This window comes from Ricinus communis, chromosome 8 (genome assembly GCF_019578655.1).
Source record: "Ricinus communis isolate WT05 ecotype wild-type chromosome 8, ASM1957865v1, whole genome shotgun sequence".
Classification (NCBI taxonomy): Eukaryota; Viridiplantae; Streptophyta; class Magnoliopsida; order Malpighiales; family Euphorbiaceae; genus Ricinus; species Ricinus communis.
This window is the reverse complement of record NC_063263.1, coordinates 14,166,443-14,187,796: the sequence shown is the minus strand read 5'-3', so window position 1 is coordinate 14,187,796 and position 21,354 is coordinate 14,166,443. Positions and strand designations below refer to the sequence as shown.

At 33.3% G+C, this 21,354-nt stretch overlaps 2 protein-coding genes across 3 annotated transcripts; one reads left to right on the top strand and one right to left on the bottom strand.

Moving 5' to 3' along the window:
* Positions 1-7,756: 7,756 nt before the first annotated feature.
* LOC8271892 (protein HIRA) lies at positions 7,757-15,261 on the bottom strand. 2 transcript variants are annotated; one of them, XM_048377717.1, is made up of 10 exons: positions 14,368-15,261; positions 13,119-13,394; positions 12,422-12,673; positions 11,942-12,339; positions 10,790-11,807; positions 9,883-10,087; positions 9,488-9,728; positions 9,125-9,247; positions 8,861-8,975; positions 7,757-8,506 (listed from the first exon to the last, which is right to left on the bottom strand). In XM_048377717.1, exons 1-10 carry the CDS (start codon positions 14,473-14,475, stop codon positions 8,108-8,110), a joined length of 3,135 nt encoding a protein of 1,044 aa, XP_048233674.1. In that variant the 5' UTR covers positions 14,476-15,261; the 3' UTR covers positions 7,757-8,107. The 2 variants fall into 2 exon arrangements, with proteins under 2 accessions (XP_048233674.1, XP_048233675.1); XM_048377718.1 differs by lacking the exon at positions 14,368-15,261 and having other exon boundaries at positions 12,422-12,676; positions 13,119-13,243.
* Positions 15,262-15,683: 422 nt separating this feature from the next.
* Positions 15,684-19,867, top strand: LOC8271893 (pentatricopeptide repeat-containing protein At2g27610). Its single transcript, XM_015722139.3, has 2 exons — positions 15,684-19,017; positions 19,235-19,867. Exon 1 carries the CDS (start codon positions 16,071-16,073, stop codon positions 18,729-18,731), a length of 2,661 nt encoding a protein of 886 aa, XP_015577625.2. The 5' UTR covers positions 15,684-16,070; the 3' UTR covers positions 18,732-19,017; positions 19,235-19,867.
* The last annotated feature ends 1,487 nt before the right edge of the window (positions 19,868-21,354 follow it).

The following is a 21,354-nucleotide window of genomic DNA, read 5'->3' as shown; positions in this document are numbered from 1 at the left end:
GATACCATTTTAAGAAGGATGTTTAATATTTTATTTAAGTTTCTCGTAGTTAAAATACCTTAAATTCTAATTCTGAAAAAAATATTAATCCCTTAAGATGTTGTTAGTTGTTTTTCGATTTATACATAGAATAAGAAATATAATTTTTTTAATTTAATATCATTAATTTGTATTGTAGTTTTTCTACAATATTTTAATTAAATTTTTAATAGATGCTACTATTTTATAGTATAGAATATGAAAATTATTGCATGTGATAATATCTATATTAATTAATGAATAATATTTTTGAGATTACTTACTAAACTACCTTCTATAAAAGAAAATTAGATTAAATTTGGACTGGAAAAAAAAAGTATCTTTTGGAGATGAAGGGAATATGTGGTTTGGCAGTTTTCCTTTTCATAAAATGCACAGATTATTTGGTTATAGTATGTAAGTAGAAATTAGACCGCACAAGGGACTAATAAAATCATTTTAATTTATTATAAAAAATTTCTATAATTAATTTTATACAATCTTAAATTATAACATAGTAACTTGTTATTTTTTAGATAAAACTAAATGACTTTATATTCTATATTTCTGCTTATTAATTTCTGAGAAATTTATAATTAATAAATATATAATATTTTTAAGTTACTTTGTCACAGTAGAGTCAGCTTTTTAATCCTATTAACTTGAAAAAAAATATATTGACAATTATCTTCCAGGAAAGCGTTACTTTCTTATAATAAATTATTTCATATTCATGTAATTAATTTTTATATATATTTAATAAATAATAACTTTATATACTAAAAAATATAAAATATTTAATTTTTTTGAATAATTACATAAAATTTTAAAATTTTAAATAAATATAAGTTCAAAATTAGAATAAATAGCTTTATTCAACTAACCTTTTACATTATCAAGGAGAGTATTTTTAATGTAAAAATATGCATTGAAATTTAAATAGAAAATAAAAATATTAAAGTTTAAATTCCAAAGTTAAATTTTTAAATTCATAATATTTGTATTCGACCTTAACAGACATTTTTCAAAATTTATAAATAAATCATTTAAATTAAACGCCGTTTTTCTAGATGCAGTGTCTGTCTCTCAAAGCGAAGTTCATGACTAAGTGTAGAAGAATCAATTATGCCATCAAACTCAATAATAGAGAAAAATCAAGTAAAAATTTATAGCTTTAATCTACAATCAACTATTAATATTATTATTAATTGTGAAAAAAAATAGAAAAAAACAAGTAAGCTATTTTAAAAATTGTGAGCACTAATTCTTTTTTAAAAATATTACAAGTAATAATAGTGGATATCAAGTTAGTTTCAAATAGCTTAAATCTTTAATAGTAAATAAAATTATAACTTAAATATATTTAAAATTTTTAATAAATTTATTAATTATATAATATTCTTTTTGTATTCTATAAAATTAACATATCCCACAATTTAGATTAATGATGTTTAAATTTATATAAATTACCAAATAAAAGAAAAACATATTTAGCACATTGCTTTTATAAGATATTGGATAAGGTGTGATTGCTACACAACTCAGCCTAGAGTGAGGTGGACAAACAAGGCCTTAGGGTGAGGTGGACAAACAAGGCCTTGTGACATTATCATAAAATAAGGAAGACCAATAAATGGACAAAAACTATATTCTAACCAAACCCTACCTTCTGATAGTGATAACAACATTTACAATCAGTGACAATTACAGAAATAATTAATTTACAATCAGCAAACAATTAGTCCAAATATTGGGTGAGGTGTATCTTTATTAATTTAATTTTAGTTATAAAGCCAATATAAGTAATTTACATTAGTGAGTTATCTACATATTCTAAAATATTACGTGATAGAAAAATAATTTAAATTGGGATAAGATTCTTGAAGTGAAGTGAGTAGAAAAATAATTAAAAAATATATATATATAAAAATAAAAGCATGTCAATTATAACTTTATTTTATTCGAATAAAATTTTAAAATAGCAATAATGTTTATTTGTTAAAAATAAACACATATATCATTTCAAAAAGAAAAAAAAAAAGAATTACGTAAGGCAAAAACAATTATATTTCAATTATATGTATACAAAATAGACTGTAGTGTTTATTTTTTTCAAATAACTCTCTATTTTAAAATTTTTTAGATGATTTTATAAAGTTACTTAATGTATTATAAAAATATTTTTAATTAATTTTTTTATATACTTTTCTGGTCTTTCTTGATTGCTAGACTATAAGATATGAGTGAAAAATTATATTGTATAGGCTAATTTACATATATCTAGATTTGATTTAGAGAACGACGGATTGTTGCTAATAAGATCGATATTTCCCATGATTACTGGTGCGGCACATGTTACATTGATATACTTTAATATATATATATTAATTTAAATTTAAAAATTAAGTTTGTTTTTAGTTAACAAATAAAGAGATTTTTTAAATTTTCTATATATTTTCTTTTACATATATCTAGATTTGATTTAGAGAACGACGGATAAATTTTTTACGGATGGTAAAATATTTTTTTCAAGAGATTTAATGCAGTTACATATTCAAAGTTCAAACTCAAAAATTTAATTAAGTTGAAAGAGATTTTAGGGTATGTGGTAATTTTAATTTTTAATTCCAGTTTTGTGGACTGTCCCCTTCCTAATAGGTCCACTGCTAACAGGGTTAGGTTTGTTTCTTTTTTTCCTTTTGTGGATTTTGTCAAAATGTGTAGCCTATTACGTCTCTCCGTGCATGATTTATTGTGTTTCTCTTTGTCCTCACGTACATATCTATTGTTTTTGTTTCTCTATATTACATCTCTGTAATAATTACAATGTATTCGATCTTATCTAGGATTCTTCTTTTTTGGTCTATATAGGGTTAGTGACAGTATCTAGCATTTGGATCATTATGGCACAAGAGTTGGAAGGATTACGGAGAAATTCTCAACTAACTGATGTTGAGATCTAGTTGAAGCTACTGGCAGCAGATGTTTGAAGAATCATGAATTATGTTTGGTGGGTAGGAATTTATCAGGTAAACCGTTCAATATTAAGGCCCTGTCAAATGCTCTTGTTGGTGCCTGGCGTTTATCTAAGGGATTCGGTATGGAAGAAATTGAGAACGACATGTTTGTTTGTGAGTTTCGTACTAAGACTGACAAAACAAAATAATGCATATGATGGACCATGCCAGTATGATCGATAAATGCAACCGTCTGACACGGTGCTCAATGAATGCCCATTTTGGGTACAACTATGTAATCTTCCCATGAATAGGAGAGATGAAGGCTCTGGTCTGTGAGGGACTGTGTTGGAAGTTGATGTTTCAACAATTGGGTCCTCGGGAAAATATGTTCGGATGAAAGTGGCGATAGATGTCAATAAGCCAATTCTCAGGGGCACAATGACTCTGAATAGTGAAGGAGAAAAGGCTTGGTGTTCCTTTTGCTATGAGCGAATCCTGAACTTCTGTCACTTAAGAGTTTCTTCTGATATTCCATGGTTGTGTTTTGGGGTGGTAGGTTACAAACTCATGGCCACATGGATAAGTTTAGAAGCTGCCTAGACGCTTGTGGTATTGGGGATATGGGATTCCAGGCAATCAAAACAATTCTGCATGCTTATGAGATGGAATCAGGCCAGCCAGTTGGTGAATTTTGAGAAATCTAAGGTGTCTTTTAGCCATAATACTGATTGGCAGATCAAAAAAAGCAAATCTTTTCACCTTAGTGAAATACAAGTTGTGGAAAAGATTTAACAGCTGGAAAGACAGATGCCTGTCTAATCAAGAGATACTTAACTTTGAGTTCGAACCATTGTTCATCCATTGATCGCTAATACACTTATTTTATGTTTGGCCATTGATTGTTATAAATAATTATTTCATGCAGAGTAACTATTGAAATAAAAACGAAATTATTATTTTTTAATTTTATAGAATATCTATTTTAAATTAAATATTTCCTTAGGCGTCTATCTTAACACATCTAAGAGCATTTCTAATGCACTATTTATATATGTTAAACTCTTTATTTTAAAAAATTATATCATAAAATGATATTACAATATACTTTTTGTTCTTTAAATAAAAAATAGAGAATCAATTTGGCAAGACATGTTAATGCCACACTGTAATTTGTTAAAGCCATAAAAAATTTAAAAAAAAAATAGATTTAAAAGATAATTATATTCTATTCATACCACCTTCATTTTCAAAATTACATTTTAATATTTTAATATTTTTACATTCTACTGGTTGTATACTAAGTGGTTAAAGCAAAAGAAAAAAAAAAAAAACTTAATGCTTAGCTTCTTCTTTTTTTCTCAAATTTTTTACTATTTTTAAACTTATTATTATTCTAAACAAAATATCCAAGATGTATAGCTATAAAATTATTAGTATACGAAGACAACCTAATATCATAGTATTATCAAATTAGAATTAAATTTTTTAATATTTAAATAATATTCATCTAACATACAACATGCAATAACTAATAATTGAACATAGACAATTAATTTTTAACACTTTAAAAGTTGATAGATACAAATATATTACTAACTATTGGTATTAGGACAAGTTTTATAGGCAATAATATTAATATAATTATTAAGTATCAAAAATTATATATTTTCTTAAAATAGTAAGAGGCTACTATTTGTCTTTCTATATATATATTTTCAATAATTTTTATATCGACTAACAAGAAATAAAAGAAAATATAACTTAATTTTAAATTTAAAAGTTATAATTAAATTTTTTTTGGAATGAAACTATAATTAAAAAATAAAAATTAAGGACCAAAAAAAAAAATTATCCATGCATGTTGGAGGTAGAGAAAAGATCTAAAGATTTGAAATTAAAAGCATATATTTTGATAGAAAATTAACGTCATTTCAAAAAATGGATATAATTGTCTTTTAAACTTAAACTGAATTGATTTTTTGTCTGGCCTTAACAAATTATAGTATGCCTTAATATCTCCTCAATTTGGCTCTCTACATATAGATTTAAATCTCACTCTTTATTTTATATTTAATAAATTTACTATAAATTTTTATATATTTGATTTAATTAATATTTATAATTTTATTTTTCAATTGGTAAAAAAAATTAAAATTATTAATACTTATGGAAATAGAAGAAAAATTTATAATAAAGTATAAAGAGTTTATTAGACTCAAATAAAATATCTTACTTTTATATGTTAATATTTCTTAACATATTTTTTTATTATAGAAATTATGCTCTTTAAAAGAATATATTTATTATATTAAGGTGATGGTAGTAATTGAGAGATGACAGTGATAATAAGTGGTGGTTAAAATTATTATTATTATTACTTAATTAATTTTTTTTATAAATAAATAATTCAAGTCAATAATTTAAAAAGTAAAATAAGAATGATCTATAAATAGCTATTTTAATTTTTATTTATTTATTTAAAAATTAATATTCTACCTTATATCTATTCTATTCTTTAAATAAAATATGATTAAAATTCAATAATGCATCCAAATTAAGTTTAATAATGAACGGGGGCAGTACAGAATCACATCATCAATCACTCAAGCCATGGCTACACTAAGCACATGCTTTTGTAATTGCCTGAAAAATATGGATATTATTTTCCTTAACACAAGAATTTAGATTATATTTATATTATAATAATAATAATAATGTCTTTTTTAATATGAAGAAAGTGCATTCAGAAAGTAAAACTTTGTATAAATATAAAAAATTATTTTATTTTTTTATTCATAAGATATAAAATAAGTTGTGGTTATATAACAAGAAATAATCATCATTTTCCGTTCGCTATAAAAATAAAATTTCACCTAACGAAGAGATGGGCTTGAATTCAATGGCTCCACTTCACAAAAGTAATCATTTTTACCACTTAACCAAAGAAAATTGTCTTATTTGATTAATATATTCCAACTATAATAAGTATATCAATGGTGTAAAATCCTTAATCTTTATTAGTAATAGTTATAGGTGAACTATCCCTTTAGGTTTTTGGTAGGATATGGTTGCCAACTATACTTAACATCTATGCAAGAAATATTTGACTATTCATCCACCATCCTTCTATAAAATATAGGCTTGTTGATTATTAAAAGGTCTCACTGTAATCTATATAATAAGCATAAGTTTCTATGATAAAAGATGGGTTTCAACTTTGAAACATTTTTCAATTCTAAAAGTTATATATTCTGGTTGATCAAAGTTTGGTCATTCTTTTAGGTTGTTGGAAGAATAAAATTTAGGACAATGACCAAGCTTTTGTCTTTTCTTCTTTCTTTTTCTTTCTGGGTCTATTCTGTTGTCCCCCAATCCATACATTACTAAAAATTTCAAGCCTCTTGTGACCTCTAATATAATTAGAGTTTTTCTTTTTCACCCAATACTGACAAGATCAAATGGATTAAAAATAACAAAATTAAACATATTGTAGAGCTCTTTTTGTTTCTCTTTTTATCAGATTTAAATTATTTGAAACTTATAGATAACAATCAAAACATATACTCCTGTCATTGCAATGATCCATGGGTTGGTAAGTTTTTGGCTCGACAAGTAATAGGCATGGTGATTGATATATCTTCTACGTTAGCAATTTCAATTAGTGTTCTACAGCTTTTACTTGTTCTCTGATAAAGTGTTTTACTTTCCTAAATTTCTTTATTGGTGAGGTCAATAATTGACGTGTACAACAGAAGTATCAATAATCTTATATTTATTACAAAGATGATAACTCAAGTAATGAACTGGGAAATTAAAGATTTAAATCGGAGGCTTCTATTTTTGAAAACAGGTGCTTTCTTTTTCTTTTGGTACTTTTATTAGAAGAATGCATAAACTTGGTTCGTTAACATGTTATATTGGAAAACAATCTCGCAGGTTTGCAATAACTTTTATAATTGCACTGCTACTTATATGTTACATCACCAAGAAGGGTGCTTCTTTTCCATCAGTATTATACCTATAAATAATATGGTTCTATGGTTTGCAGCAGTAATATTCCACTGTATATTATTATTATTGCTTGTGGCCAACGTTATAACTGGAAATCTTTTGATTGATTTTGCTAACTTGAATCAAGAATGGAAGATAGCGAATGAATTTCAGAATCCTGGGACATCGAATGTGTCACTCCATATGCAAATATGATATTATAATAACGTTTATACATTTGCTTAAATAGCAAGTTTCCAACCCTAACCTATCTAATTGGAAAAGGAAAGAAGACAATTAGTACATAATATGACCTATTCCTTCCTCATTCAGCAGCTTTAGCACCTTTATTATTTAGATGCTTTTACTCGACAGTCATGACCCATTACCATAATACAAGTATGACACACAGCTGCACTGAAGAACCAAATTATTATTACACAAAAAGTTAACTATGCACTTCAAAACCCCAAGAGACAACAAGCATTATAATATTTGTCGGGAAAACATTAACAGGTGACTTGGTTTTCTTAAATAACAGACATTCAGCCGGTTCTAACAAGAAAAGTAGTTACAGAAAAGTATGTTTCTAAGCTAAAACATAAACTTGAGAAATATGTACATTCCAAGGTCAGTACAAGCGTCTGATAAGCCTTCGTTCTATCAGACTTCAGGAAAATACGAAGAGAGAAACGAAAGCGCCTCATCCAAGCTTAGGTAGGATGGTTTTTAGGCCTGTGGTAAAAGCATGCAAATAGGCATCCTTACAAACGAGGAAAACTATCTTGTTTGCAGACAGATGAAAGCATTTGAAAGATCTAATTGGATTGTGTATAATATTCTACAAGAAAATTAGATCCACAACTTGATTACAAAAGCTATAAATGACTCAAAATTCAAAATCTTCGTCTAACTCGATGAGAGCCTCAGTTACACGTCTAGGAGCAGCTTCAAAGAATAATTAAAGTGATGCACCAGATCCTCACTTGAGAAGGCTCTATAGTTGCCAATGCCTCGAGAGGAAGCTATTTATGAACTTTATGACCAAAATGTGAGCCTATATCCAAGTTCAAACAACACATATGTTAGCCAGCTAATGCTCTTCCAAGATTAGTCCTATTGGTTAGAAGTTTTAGAATTCAAGGAACAGTATCTGTAGCTGGTGAATCCGGAATAATTTGATCTGTCAATACTGGACCTGATTCTACTTGATCAGTTGCTAGGGGGTCGTTGCTGGCTTCATTTGTCGTGATGTGGGCAGTCCCCTTATGATCTGTTTCTTGTGTCGCAGAGTTTATTTGTTCTCTTGCTGGTCGGGCAGTATTCTTTTGATCTATTGCAGACTGGTCAAGGTCCATTGGATTAGATGCTGGTTGTGATGTAGTTGGTTGCATTGGAATATTCTGGTCGATATTAGTCTCAGCACTTTCATATTCAGACAGGAGATCCATAAACTCGTTGAGTAGACGCTGGACTTTCCTATTTGATGCCATTGCTGGAAGTATATCTTCTCTCAAGAGTTTATGCTTTTTCATTCCCTGAAAATCACAAATAGGAGACTCAAGCAATGCTTAACCAAATCACATTCGACTTGAAAAACTTCCCAAAGTGAATGAAAACTTAACAGAATAAATAACCCCCCAGAGGCATGATCAAAACAATGTGGCTTAAAAAATTAACATGGAAATAATCAAATCAAAACTCAAAAAATTTAGAAAATTAATTAGGATTTTGAAGCAACTTGATATACTTCATTATGATTCTTCAGATGTGAAATATTTTTGGATTACATAGTAAAAAATGCAAATAAACAAATATTAAAGAAAAACCACCATTCGAGATACATGCTGAAGAACTTAGGATCAAGCACTATAAGATGCAGGAAACCTTACAAGTACATAAGGATCCCAAGCCAAATTCTTATCCGAAGATGTGGATTCAACCATGCTAGTGGGGGGTCCAAGAAAACTCTCACAGACCTCCCGCAAACGAGACTCGTCTGCTTCTCTGCAACCAAAATGTTCAATTGTTATGTACTTTTCTCTTTATCAAACAAAGAAAGCCTGGATAAATACTTCCACAAGGAAGGTGCCAATGCAATTTGCTTCAATGCTGCACCTGTATGTGGAAAATAAGCAATGAGTTCAGAAGAAAACCTTGCTAAGAAGCGTATGTAAGATAGAAGGCACTGGCGATATTCATTTGGGGATTTCAAGGCCAATGAGGATGCCAACTGAGCCTCCAAATGCGCACGTGTCTGCACTCCATCATCTGTCACCCTGTAACCACCCATAAATCAGCAAATAGAACTAAATCATAAAATTTTCAATAATCACACAAACAGATCAGATGAAAAAAGAAAAAGAAAAGTAGCGTCAAATATTTGGTGAAATAAACACTGTAACAAGTACCAATACAGATTAAATTTAGCAAGTCCATTGTTTCTCAATGGCATGGTTGAAATCATGAGATCTAGGAAATTTTTCAGAATTCAGTTTACTCTATAAATGGATGAATACCTGCTCCAACCTGGCTTTCTGGCCAAATATTTCCTAACATCCACCTGCAAGGCAGCCAGCTCACCACTCTGATTTGAACCTAGATTCCAGGAGCTAGAAAAATTTGATGCCGGGAAGCAATCGTCTGCTACTCTCAGCCAACACATAAGACTCATGTCAAAAAGGAAAGCATGGCGTGTAGCCAGAACAACAAGAGGAGAACCAGATTTTGACAACTTTGCAGATATAACTTTGATAGTTCCTGAAAGAGCAATAAAATAATAATCCAATTCAGAGGCACAGGTAAAAATATTCACAAAATCATCAGAAGTAAAAGGACACTGGGGCTGTAAACCTACTGCACAAGCACAATGATATATTAGCTGTGAGAGAGATCAAATATTATAAGATAAAACCTTTTGCAGAAGAACTTGGATCTGAAGCAATTAGAGATGCCAATGAGTCCTGAAGAAGACAGTTTTGGTTGAGTAGATCCCACACATACAATGATCCCTTCCTTGTGACAAGTAACAACTTCCAGCATTCATCACAATCTACAAAGGTGGCTGCAGATCCCATCATCATAGTTGGCATGGCACGTCTCCCGCACTTAGTATAAACCTTCTCAAAACATGAACCAAGAAAGGGACATCCGGTCAATTTATGAACTCAGCGCTCAATATGAAAAATATCCCCATAACAAAAGACTTCAAAATCTTAAAATATGTTCAGAATGTAGTACAAACTTCATTAAATTCATAATAATCTCTATCCAAAATGAAGCAACAGCCATTCTTCTAGCAACCAATGTGTTCTTCTTTTTAAGAAAATGAAAATTTTAAAATCTCAAAAGTAAAATTCATGAAATTTCTGAAAACGAAATATAAGGAAACACGATTTGAGAGTGATTTAAAGCCAATTCCACAAATGTAGCCAGATCATCATAACATTGGGATTCTTCCCGTTTGATCGACTAATCTTACAAAGAGCATGAAATAACCAATGAACATGTCATTCTTTTCCATCATTTTTGAAATTCTGTATTGCATTCTTTTAGAGGAGTGTATTGATTTTTCCAATTAATTAAGAAGGGTTCCTGCTGCCCATAGCATTCATGATACAGCTAAATTTAAGGCAACCAATATTTTTTCCGCTTTCTGCAACACTCCTGTAATCTATTAAGAACTGCATATCTCTTCTCAGTACAGAAAATTTGTAAAATTGATTCCTCTTCTTTCTTTGGCTTTGAGAACAGTTCAAATGTAAAATTCCTCTCTAAGAAAGATACACTTGACTGAGGAAGTATGAAACTCAATTATTTACCTGTAGACATCCATCTTCACATCCAACAGCCCAGAAGTTTGCATTTCCAGCCAAAACTGTGACTTTCCCAGAGATCCTATCAGACCAAAGAGTTTGAGCCCCTTTTGTGCAAACAACTTCTGTTTCTTTCATCATACTTGCATTTCCTACCCCAATTATATCATTTACAGCATGTTCTCTAGAACGAGCTTCCAAGCAAATTGGTACAGTGTCTTCACCTACTTTTTTATCAAATACCCTGATTGAAAGAGGCATAGTATGAGAACTGGAGGAACTGGATGCCTTCACGCTCCCAGACTGTTCTACATTGATACTACCATCTCTGCTTGAAGAACCTGGAACTTTCTCAATGACCAAACTCTCTGTGATGGTAGCCCGGGCAGTGACCCCAGAACGATCTTTCAAGCCAGAGCTTCTAACAAATGTTCCCCTTAGAGAACCTTCTGGCCGGCCAGCATCTGCAGGAACCACCCCATTTACATCTTTTCCTTGAGTAGATGCTATAAGAGGTAAGTCAAGTGCTTGAGACTGGACCCCACCAGTAACTGTTTCCTGCTGACTGGGTACGCCTACAGCTTCAGGAATGATTCGCTTTCTGCCATCGGGCCGCCTATATTCTCTTTGTTTCACAGGACTAGAAATCCGAGCAGACGTAGTCACTTTATTTAACCCATCACCAGAAGTTCCAACAGCCTTCTTCCCATCATCAACTTGAGGCTCAGAAGTTTTTGTTATAGCCTCCAGGTCAACAGAAGATTTTGCAGGCATTTGGTTTTGCTGAGTGTCTAAGACCACTTTTTTAGTCACTGATTGCTTGGCTGAAGCTGCTTCAAGCAACAGTTGTGCTGGGCTCTCTGCCAAGTTTGCTTGTCGACCTCTGACATCACCATAGCGACTTCTCTTTAACTCATCAAGCTCTGCATCACTAAGCCTGTGCCCAATTTCTTTTATTTCGAAATGAAAAGTAGCAACTGTCCCATCCAAGGAACAGGCAAAAAGTGAATACCCATCAGGACTCCTGTCGAGGGAACAGAAATAAAGAAAATCACAGAAAGAAATATATAAATGGGAATAAAATTGTACAAACAATAAAAATGCACAAGTATATAAATTACTAGAAAAGTATCATATTTCGGAAATATTGAAGTTTACCAGGACAAATCTACAACACTTTGAGTAAAGAAATGCTTTGCCACAAAAAGAGGCCGAGGACTTGCAGTTGTCCATACAGTTATAGTGCGATCCTGACTCCCAATTGCAATAACATTATATGGCTGTGATTCTTTCCCTCCAATCTTAGAGGCCCCATTAGCCCACCCAACAGGCGCACTTTTCACTTCCTGTGCATTTGCAGAATTCCTTCTAAACATTGAATGATTAAACTTCACCACAATAATGGGGGCATTGTGTCCTAAGAAATCAAATGTGGCAGCCCATTCCCCTCTCTCTAGAACTGGGGCAGAATGCCTTGGCTTCTGGAAGCCATGAGTGGTTGTTATGAAATGGCCACATGGGGACCATCCAAGTCGCCTAAAAAATGTAGATCCCAGCTGAAAAATGCATGCTCCTATTAATAAACAGAAAACCCAACTGGAAAAATGGAAATTTATCAACAAAGAGACAATAACATACTGATTTTGCCCAGTGGCCATCGGTTCTGTGAGCCAGACTCCAGTCGCTCGTCCGCCATATAATCACAGTCTTATCGTCTGATTGACTTGCTATAAAAGAGCCAATGGGATCCCAAGCCACTCCCTTAACCAGGCTAGAGTGACCTCTTAGAACAGCTGTACATATTCCATTGCTCATATTCCAAATATGGATAGTATTGTCCAAACTCCCACTAGCCAATGTGGAATCATCTGGAGACCAATTAAGATCCACCTACTTTAAGCAGTGAAAACAACACCCCAGTTAGACGATACCCAGCAGGAAAACCAGAGATTAACATTATTGGAGACCAATTAAGATCCACCTACTTTAAGCAGTGAAAACAACATCCCAGTTAGATGATACCCAGCAGAAAAACCAGAAATAACATTATGAAAAAAGGAATATAAACTCAAATATAAAACTAAATTTCTTTATTCTGATTCTGGTCATTAGCTTATGACTTAGCATTTGGATGCAATCAGAAACTTCATAGGGACCTATCTGCAAGTCACAAAAGACACAACCTAACCAGTTCCTATTTACAAAAGGAAAAACAAAAAATGATGACATGCACTGTGTGTGATCCATGCAGTAAAAGTTCAACCAAGAAGCAAGACTCAAAGAATTCTCTTTTATTTCATGTTCAAGCATCACAGTATAACAGCAATTTCATTACCACATCTGCAGTGTGCCCTCTCAAAGTCATTGCAACCTTCCAGTTCTCAACATCTGGCGGCTCTCCACTACCAAACTCAGTGGTGCCTGAACCAGGCTTCCTTTCATGAACTAAAATCACCTGATCATCAGAACCTGATGCGACATATCGGCCATGCTTAGCCCACCTGACACAATTTACTGATCCAAAATGATCACGGAGAGTTGCAAGAAGCCTCTGTGTTGGTTCATTATCTGCTAAGTCCCTGCTAACAGATTTCATGTTCCATATTCGAACCTGCATATAATTCAGTACAAGAGAATAAGTATAAACAGTAAACTAATTTCATCACACAAATTGATAAATGTAACATACTATAAGTAGCATTACGGCTAAAGAGATACATAAAGAATAGCAAGTTGATTTTATCAACTTAGAGTGAAGCTAAGTTAAATGGCATTTTTAGCTTGAAGATCAATTATCCCATAAATTAATAACAAACTTACCAAAAATCATAAAATGAAATGTGAGAATAGAAACGCGACCGCCAAATATATAAAATATCACATACAATGTATAGCATACTATGTGTACTTATTTGCAGAGGGCTTACATGGATAGCCACAGGATGGTAAAAAAAATTTAAGCACCACCGACTATGGATATAAACAACTCAAAGACAGTACTATTATTAATTACCATTAACCATAAAGAGTAGTACACAATTATGCATGATCTGAAACCTATACTCAAAAAGAACAACCATTACTGCTTTCTCATATCATATCTATGCCACCATACCAACAACACTAACTGACCGCAACTCAGCAAGATGTATAATTGCATACACTCTAAAGTTTACAGTTTCTGAAATGCTGAAACTAACATAAACTGCTTTGAGAAAATAATTGACAGAATAAAGGTTCGAGAATTAACATTTACGCACAACCATTTCATCTGCAATTTCACGATTGAGTTCTACATAATAGACCGTACAAGATTTCAAAACATTGATTATCTTTTTCTGCTTACATTTTCTAAACAATTAAATAAATTATGCATGCTGACAAAGATCCCACCAACCAAGTCGTAGTTCACTCATTAAGTGGAAAGGTTTCACTACCCAAAATCTAATTTTATCAGCAACCAAAACAATCATGAAGAAACAAAAGGCAAGCTTCGCCAGCTAGTGGCATTGTGCACAATCAAAAGGGGGTTTTGCATTTTGCTTGCAACCAAAGAGAAAAAAGGAAGAGAAAGTGAATAATACCTTGTGGTCACCTCCACCAGTAGCAAACCTGAGAGCACCAGGTTGAATGTCAATGGAGAAAATCTGCATTCCTTCATGTTTAACCCAACTGGGTTTCTCTGCAATCATCTTTCTTTCCTTTTATTTTGACCCAAAAGAGCTTCTTTTGTACTTCTTTCCTCTAAAAACCCCAAACGGTATCAAAGCTCATAGCTTTCTGGAACACTACCAACACTCAATTGCACTATGACAAGAACCCAGTTTACCTATTATAAATTGTAATCTATAAATAGTTCCAAAACCCAGAAATAGAAGACCTATAAGAACCTGAGACCAGTGGAAACCCAGACCAGGAAAAGAACCAAAGCCCTACAAAAAAAAGGTCCTTTTAGCTTAGTACTTTGATAACGCTAAAAGGGTATACAAATTCAGGGTTCTTAGAACAGATACCCTAAATTTGAGAAAGTTACACAAAATAACCAAAAACACCAAATAGATTGATTGCCCCAAGAAAGCAAATTTTAATTATTTTGCGTAAGAAATTGAAAGGTTTCGGAAGTAGAAAAAGGCTAAATTGCAGTTTAAAAAAAATATAGAAAAAGCCCTAAAGCCCTAAATTAGTAGTAATAGAAGAAAGAAAGAAGGGTTTTTTATAAATTTTTATTAAGGTAATTACAGAGTATTTTAACGAAAGAAAGTAACTCTAAATAAGAAAATTAAAAGAGGAGAACTCTGCTTTTGAACGGTCCAAATCTAAGGCTACAAGATTGTGTTTGTGTTTGTGTTTGTGTTTGTGTTTGTGTATGTGTGTGTTGATGGGTTTTTTTCTTTATGGAAGAGACTGCAAGAGGAAATTACAGAGAAAAAGTAAAAGAAAAGAATCAAAGTTAGCAAAAACGTAAAGAATAAAAATGGGTTAGATTCGAAAAGGACAGACATTAATGGGTTTATGATTTTATTAGAAATGGAAATGGTTAAGTTGTAATAAAATAGGCTTTCCTTTTAATAATGGTTTCTCCAAAACCATTGGCATTATAAAAGTAATGAGATAATAAAAGAAGACTATAGGTTAAAAATTACAAACAGAGGATAACTTACAGCTGCATAACTCTTACAATGTGAAGAATTAGTTTGTTAGGTCAATCTAAGTTCCCAAACTGGTGAAGTTATGAATAAGAGTTGAAATATAATAGCATCTGGTTTTCAAGTTCCTTCCATGAAGTATAATAGCTTAACTTACTAGAACTAAAATCATACCTGATACTCTCAAATGCAGTAATAATTCAATTTATGCAAACAAGAAAGTAAGATAGTGATATAATATAAAATTACTTATAAAGTAGTTCATTAGGCATGAGATTAATGAAAAAATAAATTCATAATTATTAGGTCAGGTATTTTAAGTCTTATTAATGAAAGTAGAACATTTCTTTTCTTTTCTTTTTTTTCTTTTTTTTTTTCCTTAAAAATTCGGTGAAAATCAATTACTCCACAGTCCATTTCCAAAGTTGAAAACTTTACTGTCTTCTATGCTGGGACAGAACATGATGCTAATGCTATTGCTCTACTCTCTAGGGCTTTTGTTTCAACTTTGAACATCTGAGGTCATTTTTAAAGAAAAAGGGATCGCACATGCTCAGTACTAACAGTTAAAAGAACTCACTTTGTTCTCAATCTCTTAAACTGAAAAAAGAAAAAACAAGAAGAAGAATGAAAGCAACCAAATGCTGCTATTCATTACTCAACTTTATAAACTAAAGAAAGGTGAGATGACTCGAACAAACCTCACTTTCAAAACCTTTACAAAACCCCAACCAATACAATTCTTGAAAACTACCAGAACCCAGTTTTTACAATCCCATGCTACTGCCGTAAACCTGGGTAAACCTTTACAGGAACCTAAATGCTCAATTGCGCAGAATGTATTTGATAGAAGTCCGAAACAAGACGTTGTACAGTGTAATCACTTGCTTTTTGAGTATTCTCGCAATAATTCTCACCATGAAGTTGTTAATCTCTTCGTGGCTATTCATCGTTCTGATCTTTTAACTGATGGGTCTACCCTTTCTTGTGTTCTGAAAGCTTGTGCTTGCTTGTCATGCAAAAAGTTTGGGATTCAGGTGCATGATTATTGTGTAAAATCTGGTTTTTTGGAGGATATTAGTGTTGGCACATCTCTCGTTGACATGTATATGAAGAGTGAGTATGTTGAAGAAGGGAAGAGAGTTTTTGATGAAATGGAAGAGAGGAATGTTGTGTCATGGACCTCATTGCTTGTCGGTTATGCACATAACGGATTGAATATGGAGGCATTGGAATGCTTCTTTGAAATGCAAGCAGGAGCCATTAAGCCTAATCCATTTACATTTGCAACTGTTCTTGGAGCTTTGGCAGATAGTAAAGCTATCGCTGACAAAGGAGTTCAAATTCACACTATGGTAGTCAAAAACGGGTTTGAAGCAACTATCTTTGTTTGCAATTCTTTGATTAATATGTACTCGAAATCAGGCATGGTTAAAAATGCTAAAGCTGTTTTTGATAATATGGTGACAAGGGATGCTATCAGTTGGAACAGTATGGTTGCTGGCTATGTGGCAAATGGACTTTATTTGGAAGCTATTGAGATGTTTTACCATCTGAGACTTGCCGGTGTAAAGCTCACCAATTTCATTTTTTCCTCTGTTATCAAGTCATGTGCTAATATCAAGGAATTGGGTTTTGCTAGGCAGCTCCATGGTCAGGTCCTGAAGGGTGGATTTGAATATGATCACAATATTAGAACAGCATTGATGGTAGCCTATAATAAGGGCAGAGAAATAGATGATGCTTTTAAGATATTTTCTATGATGTATGGAATTCGAAATGTGGTGTCATGGACGGCCATTATTAGTGGGCATTTGCAGAATGGTTTGGCAGAGCAAGCTGTTAATTTATTTTGTGAGATGAGCAGGGAAGGTGTTAGACCAAATGATTATACTTTTTCTACTATCCTTGCGGCTCAACCAGTTGTTTCGCCTTTTGAAGTACATGCACAAGTCATCAAAAGTGATTATGAGAAATCACCTTCAGTTGGAACTGCACTTTTGGATGCTTATGTCAAGCTAGGAAATCTCAATGAAGCTTCAAAAGTGTTTGAAAGAATAGATGACAAGGACATTGTGGCTTGGTCAGCAATGGTTGCTGGATATGCTCAAACTGGGGATACTGAGGGAGCTGTTAAGATACTTATCCAAATGGCAAAGAAAGGGGTTGAACCTAACGAGTATACCTTCTCTAGTGTCATAAATGCTTGTACTGCCCCTACAGCGGCAGTAGAACAAGGAAAACAGTTTCATGCTTGGTCAATCAAGTCTAGATTTAATGATGCTTTATGTGTCAGCAGTGCTCTTGTCACCATGTATGCAAAGAGAGGAGAGATAGAGAGTGCAAATGAAGTTTTCAGGAGACAAGGGGTGAGAGATTTAGTTTCCTGGAATTCAATGGTCTCTGGATATGCACAGCATGGCCATGCAAGGAAGGCTCTTGAGGTATTCAAGGAGATGCAAGACCAAAACCTGGAATTGGATGGTGTAACATTCATTGGTGTCATTTCTGCTTGCACACATGCTGGGCTAGTAGATGAAGGTCAAAAATATTTCGATATCATGGTGGAAGATCACCACATTGAGCCGACAATGGAGCACTATTCTTGCATGGTTGATTTATATAGCCGAGCTGGAATTCTTGGAAAAGCCGTGGATGTCATAAATGAGATGCCATTTCCTGCAGGTGCCACTGTATGGCGAACTCTCTTGGCTGCTTCTCATGTTTACCGCAATATAGAGCTGGGAAAGCTTGCAGCAGAAAATCTCATATCACTCCAGCCACAGGACTCAGCTGCTTATGTTCTGCTATCCAATATATACGCTGCAGCTGGAAATTGGCAAGAAAGAGCTCAAGTAAGGAAATTGATGGATGAGAGAAAAGTGAAAAAAGAAGCTGGGTATAGCTGGATTGAGGTGAAAAAAAAGACCTATTCATTTTTGGCTGGCGATATATCTCATCCCATGTCAGATGAAATTTATTCAAAACTTGAAGAACTAAGCAGCCGACTGAAGGATGTTGGATATCATCCTGATACTAATTATGTACTTCAGGACGTTGATGAAGAACACAAGGAAACTATTCTTTCTCAACACAGTGAGAGGCTGGCTATTGCTTTTGGATTGATTGCTACACCTGCAGGTACTCCTCTCCAGATTATGAAGAACCTAAGAGTCTGTGGAGACTGCCACACTGTTATTAAATTAATATCAAACATTGAAGAGAGGTATATTGTAGTCAGAGATTCAAACCGCTTTCATCACTTCAAGGGAGGTTTATGCTCTTGTGGGGATTATTGGTGAGAACTCATTGATTTGCCCGTTAAATTGAAACCTCTGGCGCAATGCTTAGCACATCAAAACCGCCCTCAGGATGTGACCCACATTGTAGTTATGTGCTGTAATAAGTTTAACCGAGTAACACAATCAGTGTTATGCAGCTTATGGAAAAGACTTCTGAATCGCTCAGCAATTGAATTGTTTGGGGTAGAATTCTTGTAATGACAATGAACATGATGGCGATTCATGTCAAAAAGGGCATTAAATCAAGTATTGAACATATAGTGAGAATCATAATTTCAGCAGACAGGTAAAAGTTTTGGAAACTTAGAGACATGGTGCATAATTTTAGTGATTCAAAGAACCAGAAATAACCAAAGAAAATATTCGAGTTATTCTTTCCCTCTTTTGTTCACAGTTTTTCTTCTGTAGTCAATTTTGTGATTATTTCAATAAAGTTTTAGTACCGTTTAAACAAAAATCTTAGCACTTGATATATATAGTCAATTTGAACTCATTTTCAACAGAGCCTAATGTAAGATTGGAGGTTCCAGGAGCAACATGGTGGGAAAACCGAATTTGTGCTAAAAGCCTGAAGCAGAAACGGGTATTGCTTGTTCAATGGAAGGCTCCAATCAATATCTTAGTTTCAGAGTGATTACTACATAGTTTGAGGAGGGACGAACCAAGTAAAAGAAGGAATAAAAGACCTTCATAAATGGTAATGCCTGGCACGGTAAGAATGTCAGCATCAATGCACAGGTAAACCGACAAGACTTGGCGATGGGAAGTCGAGCACTCATAGAAAGCCTCTAGGGATGCCTTTAGATCTAATAACCTCACATTAGCTGACATGCCAATGGTCCAGCTGTGGCCTGTTATATACTATGTTTGTTCTTTGGCGGCCAATTATATCAGTCAGACTCTGAAGAAAGAATTGCCAAAAGATTAAAGTGGTTTATGCAGTGTTGAATTGTGTTGTATGTTCAATATGTGATCAAGTCTTGACCATAACATTGTAATACCATTTATGCAAATTAATTTGGTTCAGTGTCTTTCTTTTTTTATTAATTGATTCAGTTAATTTGATTGTTTGTAAAATCTATACAATTTCATTTGCTTCTGTTAAAATGAAGTAATATGTGATGAAGTTGTTTTTATTGTTGTAGAATTCTGAGATTACAATGTTTGATGATTTAGTATATATACAAGATGTACAACGATAGCCTAATCTATACTGGTTGCCTTGTAAACTGTGTCCAACGTCCCTTTCTGTTTAGGGAAGGTCGAAGTGACCACTCCCTGTCACAAGGATGGTTGCTCCCTTTTCCTATAGCCTGTGATAAGTAGCCCTGCACAATAGCCTGTGATGAGTAGCCCTGCACAGGCTTTTCTGCCTGTGCAGTGTCTAAGGCTATCTTTTCTGCTTTCTTTAGTCTACTGTCTTCAACACTCCCCCTCAAGATGGGTTCGTAAAGGTTAATTGAACCCATCTTGCTGAGAATGATTTGGTGACTATTTTTATTGAGAGCTTTTGTAAAGATATCGACCAGCTGATCTTGGTTTCTGACGAATGGTGTTTCAATTTTCCTTGAGTGTACTTTCTCTTTGATGAAGTGGCAGTCCACTTCAATGTGTTTGGTACGTTCATGAAACACTGGATTGGATGCAAGATGACGTGCTGCCTGATTGTCACAATACATCTTCATAGGTCCATTGCATCCAATTTTTAAGTCCTGGAGGACTTACTACTGTCCCATCACTCTTATATTTTATCTTGTATACCTATTTGCACCCTACGGTTTTTTTTGTTGGTGGTAGAGGCACAATGTCCCAAGTGTGGTTTTTCTCTAGGGCTTGAAGTTCTTCTTTTATGGTCTCACACCACTTTGGATTGGTGTTGGCTTCATAGAAGGATGTGGGTTTGGTGTGAGCTGTAATGTTGCTTAGGTAGGTCCGGTATGTGCTTGAGATGTTATCATATGTGATGAAGTGTTGGATTGGACACGATACCTTGTGAGACACACAGTCTCAAAGTTTTGCAGGAGGACGAGTCTATCGAGTGGATCGTCTCAAGGTAATTGCTTCTTGAGTAGCTTCAGATCCATCTTCTAAGCCGGTGTGATCACTTAGATATGTGGCAGTAAGAATGGCATCGGACAATAGATATTAGGGACATAATTGTGGAAAAGTAAAGTCCTAATGACTTTAAGAAGGTGGCGATTTTTTCTTTTAGAAACTTCATTTTGTTCGGGGGTGTTAATGCACGTAGTCTGATGCAAAATACCATTTTGTTTAAAGAAATCAGTGAAATATTTGTTGACATACTCAGTACCATTATCTGACCGGAAGATTTTAATGTTGGTATCATACTGATTTTGAATAAAAAGAAAAAATTCTTAAAAGCAAATGAAAACCTCATTTTTTCCTTTAAGTAAGAAAATCCAAGTAGTGCGGGAATAGTCATCAATGAATGTGACAAAATATCTGTAGTGATCATAAGATTCAACAGGGGCAGGTCCCCAAACATTAGAATAGATTAATTCAAACGGTTTGGTAGAGACAGTGGAAGATAAAGGAAAAGGCAAGCGAGTATGTTTTGAAAATTTGTACACATCACAGCAACTAGAATTCAATTTATAATAAA

Excerpts from the sequence above, each read along its gene's own strand:
- LOC8271892 (XM_048377717.1), bottom strand. The coding sequence starts at position 14,475 with ATGATTGCAGAGAAACCCAGTTGGGTTAAACATGAAGGAATGCAGATT. Across the intron at positions 9,248-9,487 it reads AGAAAGCCAGGTTGGAGCAG|GGTGACAGATGATGGAGTGC; the intron begins GTATTCATCCAT and ends GGGTGGTTACAG. Across the intron at positions 8,976-9,124 it reads TACATACGCTTCTTAGCAAG|AGAAGCAGACGAGTCTCGTT; the intron begins GTTTTCTTCTGA and ends TTTTGGTTGCAG.
- LOC8271893 (XM_015722139.3), top strand. The coding sequence starts at position 16,071 with ATGCTGCTATTCATTACTCAACTTTATAAACTAAAGAAAGGTGAGATG.